The 21150-nt window shown below is 44.0% G+C and overlaps 1 protein-coding gene and 1 non-coding gene across 3 annotated transcripts in view; one reads left to right on the forward strand and one right to left on the reverse strand.

Moving 5' to 3' along the window:
• MFHAS1 (multifunctional ROCO family signaling regulator 1) overlaps positions 1-21150 on the reverse strand; it is a 108897-nt gene that overhangs the window by 11250 nt on the left and 76497 nt on the right. For both annotated transcript variants that reach the window (XM_043454104.1, XM_043454105.1), the window contains exon 2: positions 3950-4076. In XM_043454104.1, coding sequence (XP_043310039.1) covers positions 3950-4076 — 127 coding nt within the window. The remainder of the gene's footprint in view (positions 1-3949; positions 4077-21150) is intronic.
• Positions 4480-4552, forward strand: TRNAG-UCC. The gene has a single exon. It is a non-coding gene; the product is annotated as a tRNA-Gly (tRNA).

Below are 21150 nucleotides of genomic sequence, written 5' to 3' on the forward strand. Positions count from 1 at the left end.
ACAGTGCATGTGGATATCAAATCACAATGTACATTTTAAGTATCTTACAGTTTTATTTATCAGTTTGACCCCAGTAAAGCTAAAAAAAAAAAAAAAATCACTGGTTGCCCAAGGTTAAAAGTGGACACAGGGATAAATAGGGGGAGCATAGAGGATTTTCAGGGCAGTGAAAATATTGTGTGTGATACTGCATCACGTCATTCTACATTTGTTCAAACCCATGAAATGTACAACACCAAGTGTGAATGCTAATATAAAGAATGGACTTCGGGTGATAAGGAGGTGTCAGTGTAGGTTCATCACCTGGGACAAATGTTCCACTCCGGTGGGAGATGTTGACGGTGGGGGAGGCTGTGTGTGTGGCTGGCGGATGAATGGAATCTTTCTGTGCCGTGTGCCCAATTTTACTGTGAACCTAAAACTAAGTCAGTGTTTTAAAATATTGCTCCCTATACTTTAAAAGAAAAAGAGTTCTGAAGGAGGCTGATTTCCCTCCAAGAAACACCATTTCCCTTCTATTGTTCAGTAAATAGAGGGCTGGCAGTGGGGGAAGCAAGTCAGTTCACTGCCTTTAGACCACTGGGCCAGGGATAACAAGTGTTCATATGAATTTCTTTAAAACTCACAAATCTCTTTAATACCAACACAGCAGGGAGCAAAGCCATTACTGAAAGTGGCGCTAAAAATATTTATTTTCTGCATAGAACCAGGTATTGTATTAGACACAAGTAACTGCATGTGGGCATGAAATTTCTCTTTGAGATGATGAAAATGTTCTAGGATGAGACTGTGCTGATGGTTGTCCAACTCTATAGATATATGAACTATTAAATAGGCACCTTTTATGAAAGTATACAGATAAAGCTTTAAAAATGTATCAGAATCCATATTCTTTAGGATGAGAAGTTTTCAAAGCAACCCAGCAAATCTGCTACTAAATGAACTTTTATCTCATCTCAAAGTTTTTTCACCAGAGTATAGAAATACTCATATTTCTCTCTGATAATCAGCAAAGGAACCAAGGAATCACTCAGATGCTAGGTTTCTCCCTGGAGAGTGAGGTGCAAGAGGACAGGCATTTCATTCAATTCACGTAACCTCTTCCCAATGAAATGCTGGTAGAGATTTCACCATCACCCAAAGTGACTTAAAGAGAGTAAGTCACACTTTTTAAAATCACTACTTACTCTTTATTTTCTCTCTGCAGGGGGACAAAACACCTAGAAATTTTTAAAAAATGATAAATAGAAAGCTTGGAATTCATAAGGAAGATCCAATCAAATAATAGTCGTCAGTGGTTTTTGCTTGTAAAACTCAGCATAGCACCATTAATTTACATGTTGTCCGAGGCAGGTTGTTAATGACCAGTCTCATTTGACCTATAAAGGAGAGGCATAAAGTGGTCAAACAGGGAGTTGGTGATGGACAGGGAAGCCTGGCATGCTGCAGTCCATGGGGTTGCAAAGAGTCGGACACTACTGACAGACTGAACTGAACTGAAACTGGTCAAAGAGCTTGGAGTGCCTCTTTAAAAAATACTGTGATCTAGATCAATGACCTAAGAATTGGGTGATTATTCTGGCTTTCCTGGGATGGTTCTGGTTGGTGCCTGTCATCTTGGCATGATTATTAAGAATTTCTCCTGACAAAGAGACTTGCTGGCCTCCCACCTGGGAGCGCGGGGGCGGGCGGGAGAACCTCAGTGAGTAGAACGTCCGGCACACACACTTGAGACCATCGGAGTGACTCTTGTTTCTTAAAGCCCAGTGCCTGGCCCTAGAAATTCTGACACCCATGCCTGATCAAGGAAGTCTGATCTTGACCATCGACCTGCATTTCAGGGGATGAGAGAGTCATGAAAGGTTACTCTCTAGTGACTTGCCTAAGTTAACTGGGGCTGGAGTTGCAAAACCCAGGCAGTAACTCGTCTCCCCATTTCTGCTGCCTGCTGAGACCCCAAGCCTCACTCTCAGGCTCAGACCCATGCGGTGTGGACCTAAAGACCACCAGCTGGGACAGTTTTCCTCATTGGTCCCCAGATCTCCCACATTTGCTACACTGCTGTCCACCTGTAAATTAGAGCATACCCTGGGTCGTGCAGGGCCTGTTGGTTTACATTTTGTTCTCCAGGGTTCCTTTATTTAGAATTGAGAGTTACCCTCTAAACCTACCGTCCATTCTATGAGACTCCACCTACCATCCATTCTATGAGACCCCTTTAAAAGAATCCATTTTAGAACAAAACTATTCACAGAGCTAGGTCAAAACAGGTCAGTCACTAAAGGTATCCCCTCCAGCATCTCGATGTCTCAGGCCACGAGGCTCTGATTACCCAAGACTTGAAAGCTGCTTGTTCATATCAGGTATGAGAAACTGGGTGAGAGGGGAGCTGATAGCATTTCTGCAGGACAGCAGGAGCCCATAAAAGACACCGATAACACTGGCTCAGTGCCACCGTGGTTTCTGTACAAACGGATATTTTAACTCCGACCTCTATCTCGCCTACTAAATGCCACATAGCTATGACAAACAATAAGTTACCATCTCTCCTGGCCCAGGAAAATCTATACCCATGCAGAGTCTATTGAACAGTTGTTTCCCTCCATCCCAGACCCTGCTGTTTCTATAAGATCCCTTCATCCTCACCCTATCTGAAAGAGAGGGACCAATGGAGACCAATTCAAAGAACGGTAACATTTTGTTTGGTATGCTCAGGAGAGGGGAATGTTCATTAAATAAGAAAAGCTGTAGAATATTCCTGCTTAGTTACTATGTAATCCTAAGAAGCAGGTCAAGGTCTCACAGGGTCAATATACTATTCATATACTAGTGATGAATGAACACTATGTACATGTTAACCTTAAAAGCATTCTGAAGAGAAGAGCCTGAGAAGTTTCCCTTGGGTGCTCAGTGATGTTTTCCAGCAAAGACGGATTAGGGATGTTCTGTCTAATGAGTCAGCTGCTTTAGAGAAAAGGGGGCAGCTGCGAATGCATGAGAAAGCCCCTGCAGACCCCCACTCCGCAGACACTTGGAGGGTCAAGAGACATGAGTTCCTATCACACAAGCTCTCAGGGATGCAGCCTGATAGCAAGTTTCTCAAGATGCATGACAGGTCACCACTCTCCAGTGCGAACTTTCCAACCTCCCTACACAAAGCTTAGATATGGAGAAAAAAAAAAATTCTGTATGGTCAACTAAGAAGAAGAATCGAAATTTCCTTCATGAATCCTTTGCTCATATCACCCAGGTGACCAGGGACTGCTACTTTTCAAGATTTGCAATAGAAAGAAAGGTATTTCATCTCAGTGTAAAAGTGGCCTGTTGGATTCTTAACACTACAGAAAAAGCCAAACAGATGAGCTAACCTAAATTCATCATGTGAGCTTAATGCTAACATTGTATATGAAAGTTAGTTCACACGGGTATATTCTGTGTCTTGAAGTCCATTTTGGGGAGGGTGGGGGCAAACTACACAGCCTCTGGTTGTCAAGACTGATAGAGAATCAGAGACCCACAGGTAAAAAAAGAGTCTACTTCAGATTTTCTACAGCTTTTCTTACTTAAAGAGCTCTCACTGTTTTCTGAAGCAATGGCAGAATTAAAAGAAAAAACTGCTCTCTTTGGTTGCATTAGACCTGCAAGTATACTAAAAAATAGTCATATACTTTAAATGAGTGAGCTGTATAATATGTGGATAGTATCTCAAGAAAGCTATTTTAAAATGCTGTTAACTTTTATCAGCAAAAGAAAACCACAAATAACAAAACATGAAAGTTCCTAGATTGTTGTATAAGCCATGGTCTTGCTGTCACCCAGAAAACTAGGTCTGCCCTGGGAGGGGGGCTTTTCAGAGTTTGATGAAAGGTACTTTAACTTGGCTTCTGTTCTTACAATGACTGAGGCAGGTCCGAGAGTGAGGGACGGGGGCTACGGGATCAGAACTCACTTGGAACACGGGCTGATCACAGTTGGTGTGGGTGGGTAAACCAAGGCAACGTTCACTCGCTCGCTGCCGTTCTTGGGGCAGATGATCTCTGCCACTCCCTCTGGTCTGGGCTGACTCAGCAACTCCCCTGCAGGCAGAGAGAGAAACAGGTGTTAATGAGCGGGGTATACAGAGCTTGTATGAAAGTTCTTGTGAGAACCTGCTCACAGGGTATCATCCTAGTAGCTTTCAGTGTTTTGTGTGCGTGTGTATGTTTGTGTCTGCACACAGCTAAATCTGTGCTGTGCTTATTCGCTCAGTCGTGTCCGACTCTTTGCTACAACATGGACTGTAGCCCGCCAGGCTCCTCCGTCCATGGGATCCTCCAGGCAAGAATACTGGAGTGAGTTGCCATTGCCTTCTCCAGAGGATCTTTACAACTCGGGGATCAAACCCAGGTCTCCCGCACTGCAGGCAGATTCTTTACCATCTGAGCCACCAGGGAAGCCCTAAAGAGTGAGACTTGCCTTCAAAAATGGGACCTTGTGACTTCCCTGGTGGTCTAGTGGTTAAGACTCTACACTTCCACTGCAGGGGCCACAGGTTCAATCCCTGGTCAGGGAACTAAGATCCTACATGCTACACGATATAGCAATGAATAAATACAGGTTTAAAAAAACAAATGGGACCACCATAGAGAGGAATGCAGCACTTGGGGGTGGGTGGGGGGAACAGGGGAGGTAGGAAGGAGAGAGAGTCGGAGAACAAACGATCAATCAGAGCAAAACAGGCTCTGTCCTTAGAACATTCTCCACGGTGAGGCGGACAAGCTGCTAACGGTGGTGGCGGGAAGGCCACCGTTCCAGACAAAGGCGGCATCTGCCGCTACTTCCCTCACCTTCCTTTCCACAGACGGGCTCCAGAGATCTGTATCTAGACGTCGCGGCAAACTGAGCCAGGGTCCCTGGAGCCCCAGAGAGGCAGAGCTGCCAAGGAGGCGTTCGTAATTAGGATCCGGGCAGATGGGAGTCACGGCAGCCTTGCAACAAAGCCCTGCGTTAATGATCTGGAAGGGCATTCGACTAAAGGTGTGTTATCAAGGTAAACAGCCCAGCTTCAAGCTGCCAAGAGGATTTCCTGGGTAGGTAGGTGTGCAGATTTGAAAGGACCAGCACAGTGCTCTCTTGTGAGTCACGGGAGCTAGTAAAAACAGATAATTCACTTACTGGATTACCACAAGCCCCAGAGGCAATCTGTGTACTCTGCCCTGGATGCAATCTCTCCAACCAGATCATCAAATCCCCCCTAAGACCAGCGACGCCTTGGGTTTTCTCCCCACCATTCACTTAACCAGGAGCACCCTGATCTTTCTTTGTTTTCATGGTCATCATGGTGCTCTTGCTCAGAAAAATTCAAAAAATAGATTTTGGCGGACAGTGGTGCCAAATTCCCCTACTTAGAAAGTAAATAAACCAAAGAGACAAATCATATGCCAACTGGGGAAAGATGCTACTGCAAAAAAAACACTGACTCTGTGACAGCCATCACTTGTATTACTGATTTGAAATTCTGGGGAACCAGAGTGTATGCCAACATGTGAGGATACAAACCAAAAATCCTTTGCCTCAGAATCCATATATCTAAACATCTCACCTTCAGCAGAACTCACATTGATAGAGCATAACCATATGCCAGCACTGAACAGACAGCTTTAAATATACATCCCATTTCATCTTTGCAATGTTACTATAAGGTTTATCCTCATTCTGCAAAAGTGAGAAGTGTGAAAGTGTTAGGTCACTCACTCGTATCTGACTCTTTGAGACCCCATGGACTGTAGCCGGCCAGGCTCCTCTGTCCATGGAATTATTCAGGTAAGAATCTGGAGCCGGTTGCCATGCCCTCTTCCAAGAGATCTTCCCGACCCAGGGACTGAACCCAAGTCTCCCATTGCAGGCAGATTTGTTAGCATCTGAGCCATGGGGGAAGGCTGTTTTGTAAAAGAGGAAGCTAATATGCAGGGAAGTTATGTGATGTACCCAGAGTCAAGCCTAGGCAGGGACTGACTGGGCAATGTGACCTGGGGAGCCCATCTCTGGGGCTCTTCCCCCCAACTCCCGCAAGGTGGAGACTGCTTCTTTATTCCAGAACATATCTTTTCTAGAAAAGTAGTCCCCAAATGCTATTATTCAGTAATGAACTAAGTATTGACATATTTGTACTCTTATGAAAGACAACTGTTTCCTGGTTTGAACATTCTTATATGACTTTGAACAATATGAATCTAATGTAATTTGAGTTTCTTAGCTGAGCTAAGGGCTTGCAGGAGACATAAGGGATGCAGGTTTGATCCCTGGGTTGGGAAGATCCCCTGCAGGAGGGCATGGCGACGCATTCCAGTATTCTTGCCTGGAGAATCCCATGGACCAAGAAGCCTGGGGGGCTATAGTCCATGGGGTTGCACAGAGGCAGACACGACTAAGGGGCTGAGCACGCACAACCAAACTAGTATAAACACCAAATGATTGCAAAAGTTAATTTAGCATCATTAGCTTGTATCATGGATACATGGTATCTGATACCATCTAGGAAAAGATCTCAAATTATAAAAAGGAAAATTAAAACCATAAACATTAAATGCTCTCAAAGTCATAAAATGAACCAAAGTAAGAGTGTGTTACACCAGACTGAACCTTGGAAGTCATCCAGTCCGAATACCACTTTATGAGTCAGAAGCTCCCTGAGTTTAACAGATTTGCTCCGAGTCCCACAGAGAGCTTTAAACCAACCAACCGCCTGCGTACCATGGGGCTACGACTGCCCCAAGAGGATGTTCTGAACCACTCATGCCTGCTAACATCCCCACTCCTGGGCCGCCCTCCCCTGCTTCCTCACCTGGTATTTTCAATTTCTACTTTCTGTCCAAAGGTTACTCCCAAGGCTTGAACCTAGACTGAAGATCTCTGGCTTCCCCTGAGGACTCTCTCCTGGTTGGAATTTTCACACAGGCTTGACTCCTTCTGCCTGCAGCTACCTAAGAGCCCAGGATAACAAATGCCCACGGTAAGCCCCCAGCCTGGCTTCCCCGATTTTTCAGTGGTAAAGAATCTACCCGCAATGCAGGAGATGTGGGTTCAATACCTGGGTCTGGAAGATCCCCTGGAGGAGGAAATGGCAACCCACTTCAGTATTCTTGCCTGAAAACCCCATGGTCAGAGGAGCTTGGTGGGCTACAGTCCTAAAAAAGGGTTGCAGAGAGTCGGACACGACTGAACGACTGAACACACCCGGCACAAGCCCCAGGCGGCGGTTCCTGCGTGGCTGGCTTCCTTGCTGGGGTTACTGTGGTGAGAAGACCAGTTTGCCAGAGGATTCGAAACAACTTGCAGTTGACTATTAAGCACTGGCTATCAGTTTCTCTAAACCAAGAGCTTTACCCCGCCCCAGATTTCCAGACTCACAAAGGTCTAGGTAACTGGTTTTGTTTGGGTCCTACCCCAGCAGGGCTGCCAGCCACTGAAACAGTTGAAAAGTTGAAGTCCTCGAGAAATTTCATGCATATGAAAAATTCACTTGAACTGTGGCGGACAGAGCAAGAAACAGAATTGCTTACAAGCTCCAGGACACATGTGCTCTCAAATAAGCTACTGTATGGGGCCAGGGTTCTGAAAATTTAAGAAATGTGCCCAGTTGCTGAATTAAGAAAGTAAGAAAAATAGCCTCCCTCCCCCACCCAGAAAACCCCCCAAAACTAATCAATAATACAGAGAGTGGTTCCTAATCTGTTAGCTACTTAAAATAGAAGCTAATCGGCTCAAATTTCCATAACACAAACTTGATTTTCTAACAAAAGCAGGGCTATTGGTTGAGCATCTAATTAGTGGGGCTTCTCTGATAGCTCACTTGGTAAAGAATCTGCCTGCAATGCAGGAGACCCAGGTTTGATTCCTGGGTCAGGAAGGTCTGCCAGAGAAGGGAAAGGCTACCCACTCCAGTATTCTGGCCTGGACAATTCCATGGACTATAGTCCATGCACTTGCAAAGCGTTGGATACGACTGAGCGACTTTCACTTTAGGGAGATCTTACTGTGTGAGGAGAGCAGGGATACAGGAGTCTAACGCCAGGACCTTGAGGGGGAGGGTTCAGGCATTGGAGAGAATCACGTACACGAAAAGAAGAATGATGTACTTACTATGTGTGGTGGGTGCCCCAAAGGAAGTTATGAGATGCGAGAGAATGAATGAGAAGGACAGACTAATAAGAAGGACAGAAGGACAGTCCTGATTTGCAGGACTGGAAAAGATCTAGAAGTGTGGCAATTTTAGATTTATGATGCATCTGTTATTGCTAGCAAACGCTAATAAAAAAATTCCAAAGTTGGTGGGAGCTGCAAGATGAAATGTCATATTCACAGAAAATATGTTACCAATAGAGTAAGGAGAAATATACATGAGACCTGGTATATTTCCATTTTTAGGGATTTGCTTCAAGGAATGGGTCTTTCTTTCTGGCAAAAATTATACAATGACTATTCATAGCAACACTGTTTATATAACAGTGAAAACTTGGTAACCGTCTCAAATGTTCAACAAAGAGGAAATGATTAAAAATTATGACACAATTCAGCAGACAGAATTCTCTGTAGTCCTATAAAACACCGAAAACTTGGTAACCGTCTCAAATATTCAATGAAGGGGAGATGATTAAAAAGTAAGACACAGTTCAGAAGAAAAAAATTCTCTGTAGTCAGTAAAAACAGACTGATATTTCTATGTAGAAAGAAAATTTGAAAGTGCATTCTCATTAGAAACATAAACTGATAAGGAACACAAATGGATTTGGAGTGAAATGGGTCATTCAAGCCTAAAGGTCCTCAGGTAATTTATTTTTATGCTTGAGTCAATTAAGAAAAAGACTAAGTATGCTTCACACTGATGGGAGGTGCCAGCTTTAAATGCTGGTGCTTTCTCCTCTGTTGGCAATTTTCTATTCATGTAGGGTCTTCATACAGCCTTCCTGAAGAAACAGAAATTTGGCCAGATGAACAGACCACTGCATCCACTGAGGCTACACAGCCTACAGTCTCTTTGTGCCCATTAAAGTTACAAAAAGTTATTCTTACTTAATTACTTTGTCTCAAGATTTCTGGTTAACATGCTAGTGAACTCTCATCAGCTGTTTTTCGCCTTATGAAAAAATAGAAAACCAAGTTTTATTATGACTTACCTTTAAACAACAGGAGATAAGTGAAATGAGCTTGTCTTTTTTCTGCTTATCATCAGAATTCACAAATATTGGCACATTATGCAAAATACTGAAAGTGTATCACTCTGACGACCCAAACCACAATATTTCAAAAGCCCCAAACCTGTCTTTTTCCGTGCAAATAAAACCTGCTTCCTAATCCAGGAAGTTCTGAGTTATCAACATCCCTCAAAACAGAAAAAGTGGTCTGGAAATTTTAAAATAAGCAATTATATAGGTTCTATTAAACAAGGAATTATCTAGATTTTGTAGGCCTCGCTGAGCTGCCCAAAGTCCGCTGCTGTCTTTTAATTCAATGTGACTCTGGATGAGGCACAATGATACACAAATACATGTTCCCCCATCCCCTCAGGGCAAAGGCAGCACCCTCGGAAATCGATGAGCAGGAAGGCTCCCACTCTGGAAGCCCACAGAGTTATCAGAGAAGCAAAAATGGGAGAACCCCACAGTCACTTTTATATGGAAGACGAGAGCCAGAGAAAAATAAAAGGACATCTTGTCTTAAAACATAATAAAACCTAAAAAGTATACACACAGGAGGAGTCAACACTGGAAAAGTAAGTTAGTGCAGCCACCATGGAAAACAGTGTGGAGGTTCCTCAAAAAATTAAAACAGAACTACCCTGTGGTTCAGTAGTTCCACTCCTGGTGATGTATCTGGGAAAACACTAATTGGAAAAGATACATGCACCTAATTTTCCTAACAGCAGTGTTTACAATGGCTAAGATATGAAAGCAACCCAGATGCCCATCACTGGGTAACAGGATAAAGATGTAGTGTATACATACAATGGAATGTTACTTGATCATAAAAAAGAATGGAACGTTGCCATTTGCAGCAACATCAAAGGACCTAGAAAACATTATGCTTAACAAAATAAGTCAGAGAATGAAGAACAAACACTGTATGATGCTACTTATATGTGAAATCTAAAAAATACAAATAAATGTCTATAGTGAAACAGAAACACTCACAGGTACAGAAAAACTAGTGGTTACCAAAGGGAAGAGGGAAGGGGGAGGGACAGTTTAGGAGTACGATATTGATACAAAATAATATACATAAAATAGATAAGCAACAAGGATATACTGTCAGCCCTGGGAATTATAGCCATTATCTCATAATAACATATAATGGAGTATAATCTGCAAAAATGAATCACTACAGTGTATACCTGAAACTAACACAAACTGTAAGTCAAGTGCATTGAATAAAAACATAATAAAAACATGCCACAGTGCACAGTCAAGGGCATGAGAAAAGGGAGCAGAAGCGATCTCTCGATACCTGTGGGTTCCCACTAAACCAGCTGTTGCAGGTCTGACCGCCTCACTCTGTCTCAGGGGAGGGTCCCCAGAGCTGAGCCTCCTCACAGCACAGTGGCTGGGAGGCTCCAGGTGGGCTGCTGCTCCGAAGAAATAGAGTTTGTTGTACATTTTGGTGGTCCTGATTTTAAGAAAATCCATTGTGACTATGAATTAATGACTTTTTAAGAAGAGAAACTGACACATAGGAAGTAACACAGCGAGTCCATGTCAAGAGCAACAACAGACCTGGGCCCTCTATCCCCAAGCCCAGGATTGGACCCATCACCAGCCGACATCTTTATCACGAGGTAAAAAATCATGCACAACTATGGAAACATGATTTTCCCAACTTATAAAAGTATCTTAAAGGGCCATTTTATAATAGCCAATTGGAATAAATGGAAAAGAAGTTTTAAAACCAAGGGATATAGGTCACAAACTGTCACTGAACATGGTCTTTTCTATCATATTTAAATGAAAGGTGAAATTTACAAGTAAATTTAAAATCAGAATGAATTAAAGGTAATGTGGCTTTGGAATTGTTTTTGGAAATCTGAACCTTTCAGTATACAGGAGACACAATAACTTAAGAGGCAGGAATGACTTTACTGGCAAAAGAAATCCTGGTATAAATAAGATATGAAACAAAAGAGGAAAATTTATGTCCTAGGCCTGGTTCTGCCACTGAGTTCACCATTCATTCCACAGGTACATAACCACCACCAACTAATTCGATGCAGGCAGCTCCAGAGACTCTGAGAGAACAGCACGGAATGAGGTAGACAACGGTCCCTGATTTCGTGAAGCTTAGAGTCTAGGAGGAAGATTGGTGAGAAAAAAAAAAACTGCTAACTACTTAAAACCTCGTTACACAGATCATTAAAACAGGGTAATGAGAGAAAAAGATTGACTGGGTTGCCTGAGATGCCTCTCCGAGTTGGTGATGTTAAAAGCTGAAATCTGAATGATGAGGAGAAGCAAACCTGGGAAGAACATTCCAGGCCGAGGAAACCACTAATGCAAAATCATGAAAGTAGGAAGATGCTTGGTTGCCCAGTCTAGATTGTGGGGTGAAGGAGAAACACGACAAGAGGAGGAAGGAAAGGAGTGAGGCCCAGATCATGGGGGCTCTGCAGACCAGGGGGAAATGTTATTCTAAGTGGTAAAAAGCCATGTGAAAGGTTTTAAATGGGGTAATAGCATCTGACCTGGGAAGATCACTCTGGCTACTGTGTAAAGACGGCAAAATGAAGGCGGGGGGGGGGGGGACTTGAGGAGGCTCAGAGATGAGCCCAGGTGAGAGGTGGTGGAGGCCTGGTCTAGAGAGGCGCCTACGGAGATGGAGGGAATGATGTGTTCTGTAGGCAGTCAGCAGAATTCCAATGACTTGGATGTGGAGGTAAGAGGTGGAGAATAACCAAGGGTAATTCCAAATCTTTGGTCTGGGAAGATGACAGCTGGTGGTGCTATTTGTGAGACTAAGAGAGAAGTGACTTGTGGGAAGGAGAGAAATTAGGAGCTCTCTTTGGGTCAAGTTAGATCTGACTTGACCTGAGATCTGAAAAGAGACCTGAGCTCTCTTTTGGTCAAGTTAGACAAGCATGGTAATACATAATAAGTGTGCAACTACTTTTTAAATTCTGGACTTAGCGGGAAAGGTTAAGGCTGGAGGTAGAGATTCGGGAGAAATCAGCAAACATGTGTAAACATGGTAATACATAATGAGTGTGCAACTACTTGTTCAATTCTGGACTTTGGGGAAAAGGTTAAGGCTGGAGGTAGAGATTCGGGAGAAATCAGCAAACATGTGATCCGGTAAAGACATAAAAGTGAATGAGGTCACCCAGGAAAGTGAGTCGATAGAGAAGCGAAAGGAACTGGAGACGGAGCCTGGGGTGCTCCTAGCTGACGGCTGAAAGATGTGAGGCCGGCCAGGAACTGCAACGAGGCAGGAGAACATGGTTTAAAAAAGAAACCAGACCCCTTCAAGAAAAGGGGGTGACCAGTCGTACCAAATTCTGCTGGGTGGAAAACAAAGTAACAGACACGGGGCCATTGGGTTTGGAGGTGACTGGAGCCTTTGACAGAAGGTGGGGATGGGTGTGTGACTGAAGAGGCCTGAGGAAAGAATGGGAGGTGGAAATGGGGACCACAACCAGAAACAATTTTCTAAGAAGCTGTGAGTTATGTTGTACCTGCCACTTGTATTCTGAGCTGGTTATCCCACGCCTGAAAAACAGAATTGGGCAAGACGCGTTGTCCATCTCTGAGTTTTTTCCAGCTCTAAGGCTCTATGTCTGACTACTAAAATGAATAGGTGGGTAGATGGAGGAGTGAGTGATTGAAAGATCACAAGGCTTAGAAGATAAAAAAGAGAAAGGAACCCAGCAAAAAGGCCCTGGAGGCCAATGTGATGAATGGCAAATGAAGCAACTGACAATGGATTTATCTCCAAAATATACAAACAGCTCATGTAACTCAATATAAAAAACAACCCAATCAAAAAATGGGTAGAGGGTCTAAGTAGACATCTCAACAAAGAAGACATACAGATGGCCAAAAAGCCCATGAAAAGATGCTCAACATCACTAATTATTAGAGAAATGTAAATGAAAACTATTAATACAATGAGGTATCACCTCACACCAGTCAGAATGGCCATCATCAAAAAAATCTACACACAGTAAATGCTAGAGAGGGTGTGGAGAAAGGGGAACCTTCCTACACTGTTGGTAGGAATATAAATTGGTACAGCCACTATGGAGAACAGTATGGAACTTCCTTAAAAACTAAAAATAGAACTACCCTATCACCCAGCAATCCCACTCCTGCACTTACACCCAGACAAAACCATAATTGCAAAAGATTACATGCACCCCAGTATTCACTGCAGCACTATTTACAAAAGCCAAGACACGGAGGGCAGGAAGAGAAGGGGACGACAGAGGATGGGATGGTTGGATGGCATCACCGACTCAATGGACATGGGTTTGGGGGGGACTCTGGGAGTTGGTGATGGACAGGGAGGCCTGGCGTGCTGCAGTTCACGGGGTCGCAAAGAGTCGGACACGACTGAGCGACTGAAGTGAACTGGAAGCAATTTAAATGTCCACTGACAGAGGAGTAGCTAAAGAAGACGTGTTACATATATACTATGGAATAATAATGCCATAAAAAAAATGAAATAAGGCCATTTGCAGTAACATGGATGGACCTAGAGACTGTCATACATAGTGAAGTCCACTTACATATACAGAATCTTAAAAAAAAAAAAAAAAACAAACAGTACAAGTGAACTTATTCACAAAACAGAGGTAGAGTTACAGATGTAGAAAACAAACTTGTGGTCCCGGGGGGAAGGATAAACTGGAAGTTTGGGATTAACATATACACTCTATTATTGTATAAAGATAATTAACAAGGACCTACTGTATAGCAAAGGGAACTCTACTCAATACTCTGTGATACTCTGTATGGGAAAAGAATATAAAAAACAGTAAAATATATGTATAACTGGTTCACTTTGCTATACACCTGAAACTAATACAACATTGTAAATCAATTCTACTCCAATAAAAATTTAAAAAGACAAAAATAAATCAGTCTAAAGCACTTTAATCACAACAATCACCTCAGTGTATATGAAACTGCTGGCTGCAGAGAAATGTTACCAAGCAGTTTGGTTCTGGAATTAGCCTTTGTTCCAATCTTGGCTAAGATTTACTGGCTCTATGGTTCAGCCTACTCAGGAGACAGAAACCACAGACTAAGGTTTAATATAAATAATCATTAACCTATTACAGGGGATTCACTACCAAGGGGAAAGAGAATTCTAAAGAATATGCCAAAGCTGAGGGAGAAGAATCAACAAAGAAGAGCTTGGGTGTGGGGGAGCCCTTGGCCAGGCCAAGAGTCAGATCTCGTGAGCTGGAGTGGGGTGGGGTGCAGCCCCTGGACTGGGGAGAAGCCCGCTGGGCTGCCCAGGCCAGACCAGTTCACAGTCAGGTGGCCGAAGCCAGCAGCGGACTGTCCTCTGGGTGCTGACGAAATTCCCCAGGAAGCTGTCTTGCGGGGGAAGGTAGGGAGCATGCTCTTGAAATGAGGCTAGATGGGGGTGCTGACTGGAGTCCCTGAAAAGCTGCCCCCACTGGATGCTGCTGAGTTAATGAGAAAGCCAGCTAGGCCACCCTCAAAACGCTCCAGGGAGGTCCCCTGGGAGTTACTGCCGAACTCGCCAGGAAACTGGGGTACCCCTAGATTCAGCAGGTGTCTTTCTGCTCAGTCACAGGGAAGTCAGCTGGGGTGCCCACAGCTCTCGTCCAGCACCTGGCCATACCATATACTCTTAGGGCACTCTAAGACTCCAAGAAGGGTTCCCTAAACTTCAAGGATTCTGCATTCGTTCTGTGAACACTTTGCTTTTGGCTCAATTTGTTCCTCTTGGAAATATGTCAGACTGATCGGACCACTTAATAATCAGTAATTGGACACATCCTAAGTTATGAATTCCGAAGGCAGCTGCAAAAACTCACACCATCAGACACCGTGAATCTCTTCCAGAACTGTTTTCATTTCACCATTTAGTCATGTCATTCTTCAAAATGTCGGAACCCAGTGAGATCTAGGCAAGTTAACAGTGTAAAGGCATTTCTGTCTCCAAGATCTGTTGCATTCTCAAGTTCAGTTTTGATTCTTAATGCTGGGCCTTTGTTTTTAAAAAATCACTCAGAAATGCCCTTCTGTGCCTTGAAGTTTTGGGGACAATTTTAAAGTCTTATCATCAAGAGAGTACAACCTACAACAAGCCATACAGAAGCAGGCCAGCTGGGGTTCTTAGAGATGACCTTGAACTAAGGGTACAACTCAGTACCCACCTTCAGCGAGTTTTCATGGCCTGTCATTAGGCTGCATTGGACAAACAAAATTTCAATACTTCAGCTTCTTCCCAGCACCCTCCGAGGTGGCGCTAATAGTGACAGTTACAGGCAGAAGGAAAAACAAAGAACATGCTCCTGATGTCTTCTCTGACGCATTCAATTCAATAAAAATGATGCTAACCTGTGAAGCTCTCAGACACTCCTGATGAGTAACTCAATGGAAGCCAAGCCTCCCCGGCCCCAAATCCGGGCACAGATGACGCACGCTTTGAATTTTTCCTTTTTTGCCCAGTGCTCCACTGGGAGCAGACAAGCCCAGCCTTTCCTTGTCTAACCCAATTCGGGACAGAAGATGATTGTCCTCATGGTTACATTTGTTTTTAATTACATAAAGCTTTTTGTTTGTTTGAGGGGCAGAAGGAGGTGACTAAGCGTCTCAGGTATGCTCCACTAAGAAGAATGGCATTTGGTTCCACTAAGAAGAATGGCATTTGGTCCAAGGCGCCTCTTGGATGGATCATCACACAGGTCTCTTCTGGATCAAAAGAGCTGGGACCTCAGATCAAGCATTTGGCAAAAGTTCAACCATGGAGTGAAAAAAAACTGCTGACAAAATTTCTTTGCAGATCTTCCCTCACATCACAAGTGTACACTTCCTCTTCTTAATGTTTTTTTTTCCCCCTTCTTCACTTTTATGTTTTTATTTGCACACATGCAACCCTCTGCACCATTGTTCCCCACTGGCTTCCTCACGCTCAGCACTTTGAAATTTCCCTTCTACATCCCCCCATTTCCACTACCTGTAGTGAAACAAGAGCCCTCATCCTCTCCTCCTCCTCCTCCAGGATGTTTTTCTGTCTAGACTCGCTTCACCTGCTGATAGAGTCCTAGGGTCCCCGGGGAGTTTTCTTCCTCAGGTGTCCATCCCAGCATTGGGACGAGATGCCAGGGAGAAACTTGGAGAAGGTTCCCCTTTGAAGTGCGAGGCCCCATCAGACACATATTCCTGGGGGGCCACGATAAACATCCTGGGACAGCAGGTGAATGTGGCCCCCATGGCACTTATTAATATGCAGGAGAATTCCTCCAGGGAGGGTGCCAGAATCTGAGGTGCTTGCACTGGCTTTGTTTTTGGTTTGGAAAGAGAAAAAAAATAGTGAAATAAAAGATTGATTTATATCACAAAAAATGGGCTGAAGAACTAAGCAGACATTTCTCCAAAGAAGACATACAGATGGCTAACAAACACATGAAAAGATGCTCAACATCACTCATTATCAGAGAAATGCAAATCAAAATCACAATGAGGTACCATCTCATGCCAGTCAGAATGGCTACTATCAAAAAGTCTACAAACAATAACTGCTGGAGCGGGTGCGGAGAAAATGGAACTCTCTTACACTGTTGGTGGGAATGCAAACTAGTACAGCCACTATGGAGAACAGTGTGGAGATACCTTAAAAAACTGGAAATAGAACTGTTTAATTACATAGAGCTTTATGTAATTAAAAGCAAATGTAACTATGAGGACAAATTTTCTGTCCATACGACCCAGCAATCCCACTGCTGGGCATACACACCGAGGAAACCAGAATTGAAAGAGACACGTGTACCCCAATGTTCATCGCAGCATAGTTTACAATAGCCAGGACATGGAAGCAACCTAGATGTCCATCAGCAGACAAAAGGATAAGAAAGCTGTGGTACATATACACAATGGAGTATTACTCAGCTATTAAAAAAGTGCATTTGAATCAGTTCTAATGAGGTGGATGAAACACAGTGAAGTAAGTCAGAAAGAAAAACACCAATATAGTATATTAACGCATATATATGGAATTTAGAAAGATGGTAATGATGATCCTATATGTGAGACAGCAAAAGAGACACAGATGTAAAGAACAGTCTTTTGGACTCTGGGGGGGAAGGCTAGGGTGGGATGCTTTGAGAGAATAGCATTGAAACATGTATATTACCATATGTGAAATGGATCACCAGTCCAGGTTTCATGCATGAAACAGGGCACTCAGGGTTGGTGCACTGGGATGACTCTGAGGGATGGGATGGGAAGGGAGGTGGGAGGGGGGTTCAGAATGGGGAACACATGTACACCCATGGCTGATTCATGTCAATGTATGGCAAAAACCACTACAATAGTGTAAAGTAATTAGCCTCCAATTAAAATAAATTAATTTTTAAAAAATTTAAAAGATTGATTTATATCAATGTTCTGTACACTGGCTGTTGTCAATAACTTCATCATGTCCAGACTAGCCCAGACAATGTGCTTCCCTGGTGGCTGAGTGGTAAAGAATCTGCCTGCCAATGCAGGAGACAGGTGTGATCCCTGGGTTGGGAAGATCTCCTGGAGGAGGGAATGGCAATCCATTCCAGTATTCTTGCCTGGGAAATCCCATGGACAGAGGAGCCTGGACTATATTCCAGGAGGTCGAAAGAGTAGGACAAGACTTAGTGACTAACACGATTTAGTGACTTAGTGACAACAGACAAATCATGATATCACAAGAACAAGGGATCCTATCTTTAGATTCTGTACAAGATTTCTCTAGAATGTCTGAAAACAAATCATGCGGTAGCCTAGAAACATAGACCCATAAGGCACCACTTGAAGCTTAAAGGAAGTGGTTTTAGGACCAGAAAGCCATCATATCGATGTGAAACATGCCTGAAAAACTCACCACCCTGAAATAAGATTGAGAAAAATAAATACTGTCTGATGTCACTCATAGGGAATATAAAAACCTAATAAGCAAAAACAAATGAACAAATCAAACTAAACAAAAACAAACATATAGCTACAGAGAAGAGAACAATGGCTCCCAGGAGGGAAAGGATGAGATCGGGGGAGTTAAAAAGGATTTTGAACTGTGGTGTCGGAGAAGACTCTTGAGAGTCCCTTGGACTGCAAGGAGATCCAACCAGTCCATCCTAAAGATCAGTCCTGGGTGTTCACTGGAAGGACTGATGCTGAAGCCGAAACTACAGTACTTTGGCCACCTCATGCGAAGAGCTGACTCATTGGAAAAGACCCTGATGCTGGGAGGGATTGGGGGCAGGAGGAGAAGGGGACAACAGAGGATGAGATAGTTGGATGGCATCACTGACTCAATGGACATGAGTTTGGGTAAACTCCGGGAGTTGGTGATGGACGGGGAGGCCTGGCATGCTGTGGTTCATGGGGTCACAAAGAGTTGGACATGACTGAGCGACTGAACTGAACTGAAATAGATGGTGATGGATAGAAACTGAGTTTTTGGTGGTGAGCACACTGTAGGGTAGACAGAAGTAGAAATATAATGTTGTACACATGAAACTTACATAATGTTACAGATCAGTGTTACATCAATAAAAATGCGAAAACTCACTACCCTTGAGAAGTGGCAAGGGCTGGTCCAAAAAAGTGTGGACAGATCCATGCAAGTATCAGTAAATCAATAATGGACACACGGTGAGAAGGTCACATTTCCGACACTGAAGTTTCAGAGGACGGCTAAGACCTTCCACACCCTATATTCTGAGTGACGACAGAAGAAATAAAGTGAACTGATCGTTCACATACATACAGAACTCTCACTGGAGTTATGATCTGGAGTTAATTGATCAGCTGCTGGCTCAACTTGAGCTGCTGTATAAACGGCCTTATGTATAAGCACATCCTCCAGCAAAATGCACACGAGGCCTTACACCACCCTCTCCCGACCTCTGACCCATGTCAACGCTGACCCAGGGTACGGGGATCCACTTCCCTACCCATTCCTGCACTCAGTCATTCCAAACCCCCGCTCCTCAGACGTGTGTGCTGGCCACTTGGCTCCATCAGCATTGCTAAGGGTTTATATAAATACAAATCCACCCAAGAAAGGAAAAATATTTCCCCTTTTCCTGCTTTGGATAAAGTTCTAGCAGACTTGGCTGAGGATTAGACATGCTTCACAGATCAAAGTGCTCTAAGGGGAGGAGAGGGGGAGGAGGAACGGAGCCCAGACCCAGCTCTGGCCTGCCTGCTCTCAAGATGCAAGTCAGGATCATAAAAAGCCCCCACGCTGCTGGGCTGGAGTGCTTTCAAAAGGTGACTCTTTATTTGGATAGCCTGTCACCTACTTCTTCCTGGGAACAGTTCCAGGCTCAGAGGAATGAATGCAGACAGTTTCATAAAAGCCTTCAGACGAAAAACGGTTTCCCTTCAACTTGAGTTCTCCTCTCATCTGAAAAGGGGAGGAACCTTTAGGACCTGAACTGAAATTTGAAACAGTGGCCAGGCCACCTTGTCGAAGTGGACCTGGTTTTGAAGGACAAAGGGAGCAATCTGAATTGTTCTTCAGCAATCCTGAAGAACAGTCGGAAACTATCTTACCTTCATGTCTCCAAAGGAAGACGACAAGAATTCCTGCAAATTCATTTTTCCTTTGGAGAAAGGGAGGGGCAGGCAGAATGAATTTCTCTGGGTGAGGAGGGTGCTGAGAAGCCACTAAAGGGGCCTGAAAGACCCCACAAAGTAGAGTCAGACCCACAAAGCCTAGAAGGAACCTTGAAATTCTTCCACCTCCTTACTTTGCATATGAATAATATCACCCACTTGTATAAACAAACACTACCAGGAAAGTGGTCCAGCCAGACCCTCTTCCAACACCAGCTTTTCTTTATCTACTTCCCCCACCCAAGATTCAATCCCAGAAGATCCAGCCTGGACTTGAGTCTGTTTCAAACAAAGTAAAAGCACCCCTGGCATCGTGAAAAGCGTTACATCACATGACCAATGGCAGCCGAGCCCTCATCTCCAACCTCTTCAAAGTTGTAACTGTGAACAAGAAAGAATTCTTATTCAATTAAGTCTATTTTTTCTTATTTTTCAGGTACACTTTTCAGCAGGTAGGTGCAGCCGGCTTCCAAATGAAGCCTCAGTGCAGCCAAAAGAACATAATCATGAAAATGTTAATGTCCATTAGAAAGTAAGGGACCCCCAAACAAGATGGCTTCATCAGGGCAAAGAGCCACTTCTGGGGGCAGCTCAGTCTACGTGGAAACTCCCAGCAATCTGGCCACTTGCCTAGACACGGTCTCAGGTCACCTCCAGTCCTGACTTCTTGCCTGAATATCACACTGAGATCTGACTACCTATTAAACACTGTCACTTGGACACTAATGTGTCTAAAATCAAACTCTTGATTCCCACTGGCCCCATGCCCCACCAAGTTACTCCTTTTCCAAGCCTCCCCGTGTCTGTGAATGTCCACTCTGTTCTTCGGTTACTTTGGAAAAAGTACATGGACTCCTTTATATCTCTCCTTTTCACTCACAACACACACTGAATACATTGGCACATCCCGTTGCTCTAGCTTCAGACCCATCTATCTGACCACGTCATCAGCTCCCTAGCCCACGTCACCATCAGCCTGCGTGTGCGATGCTCTCCTAGCTGAGTTCCTGATCCCACAGTCTGTTCCCCACTGAAGCCAGAGGGGTTCCCACACGATGCACATCACACCGCATTACTCATCTGCTCAGACTCTCTGCCTGCTTTGTCACTCACACATCTACAGGATCCTGCGTCTTCTGCTCCTTTCTCCTGCCCCTCGCCCCCTCTTCATCCTGCTCTAGCCTCATGGCCTCCTTGCAAAGCACACTCCCACCTCAGGACCCCGTTTTAACCACTTAGGTCCCCAACCCGCCTCCCCACACCCCATACACGCTTAATTCGGGTCTCTGCTCAAATATCATCACCTCAAAAAGAACTTCCCGACCACCCTGTA

Source organism: Cervus canadensis, chromosome 31 (genome assembly GCF_019320065.1).
Source record: "Cervus canadensis isolate Bull #8, Minnesota chromosome 31, ASM1932006v1, whole genome shotgun sequence".
Taxonomy (NCBI): Eukaryota; Metazoa; Chordata; class Mammalia; order Artiodactyla; family Cervidae; genus Cervus; species Cervus canadensis.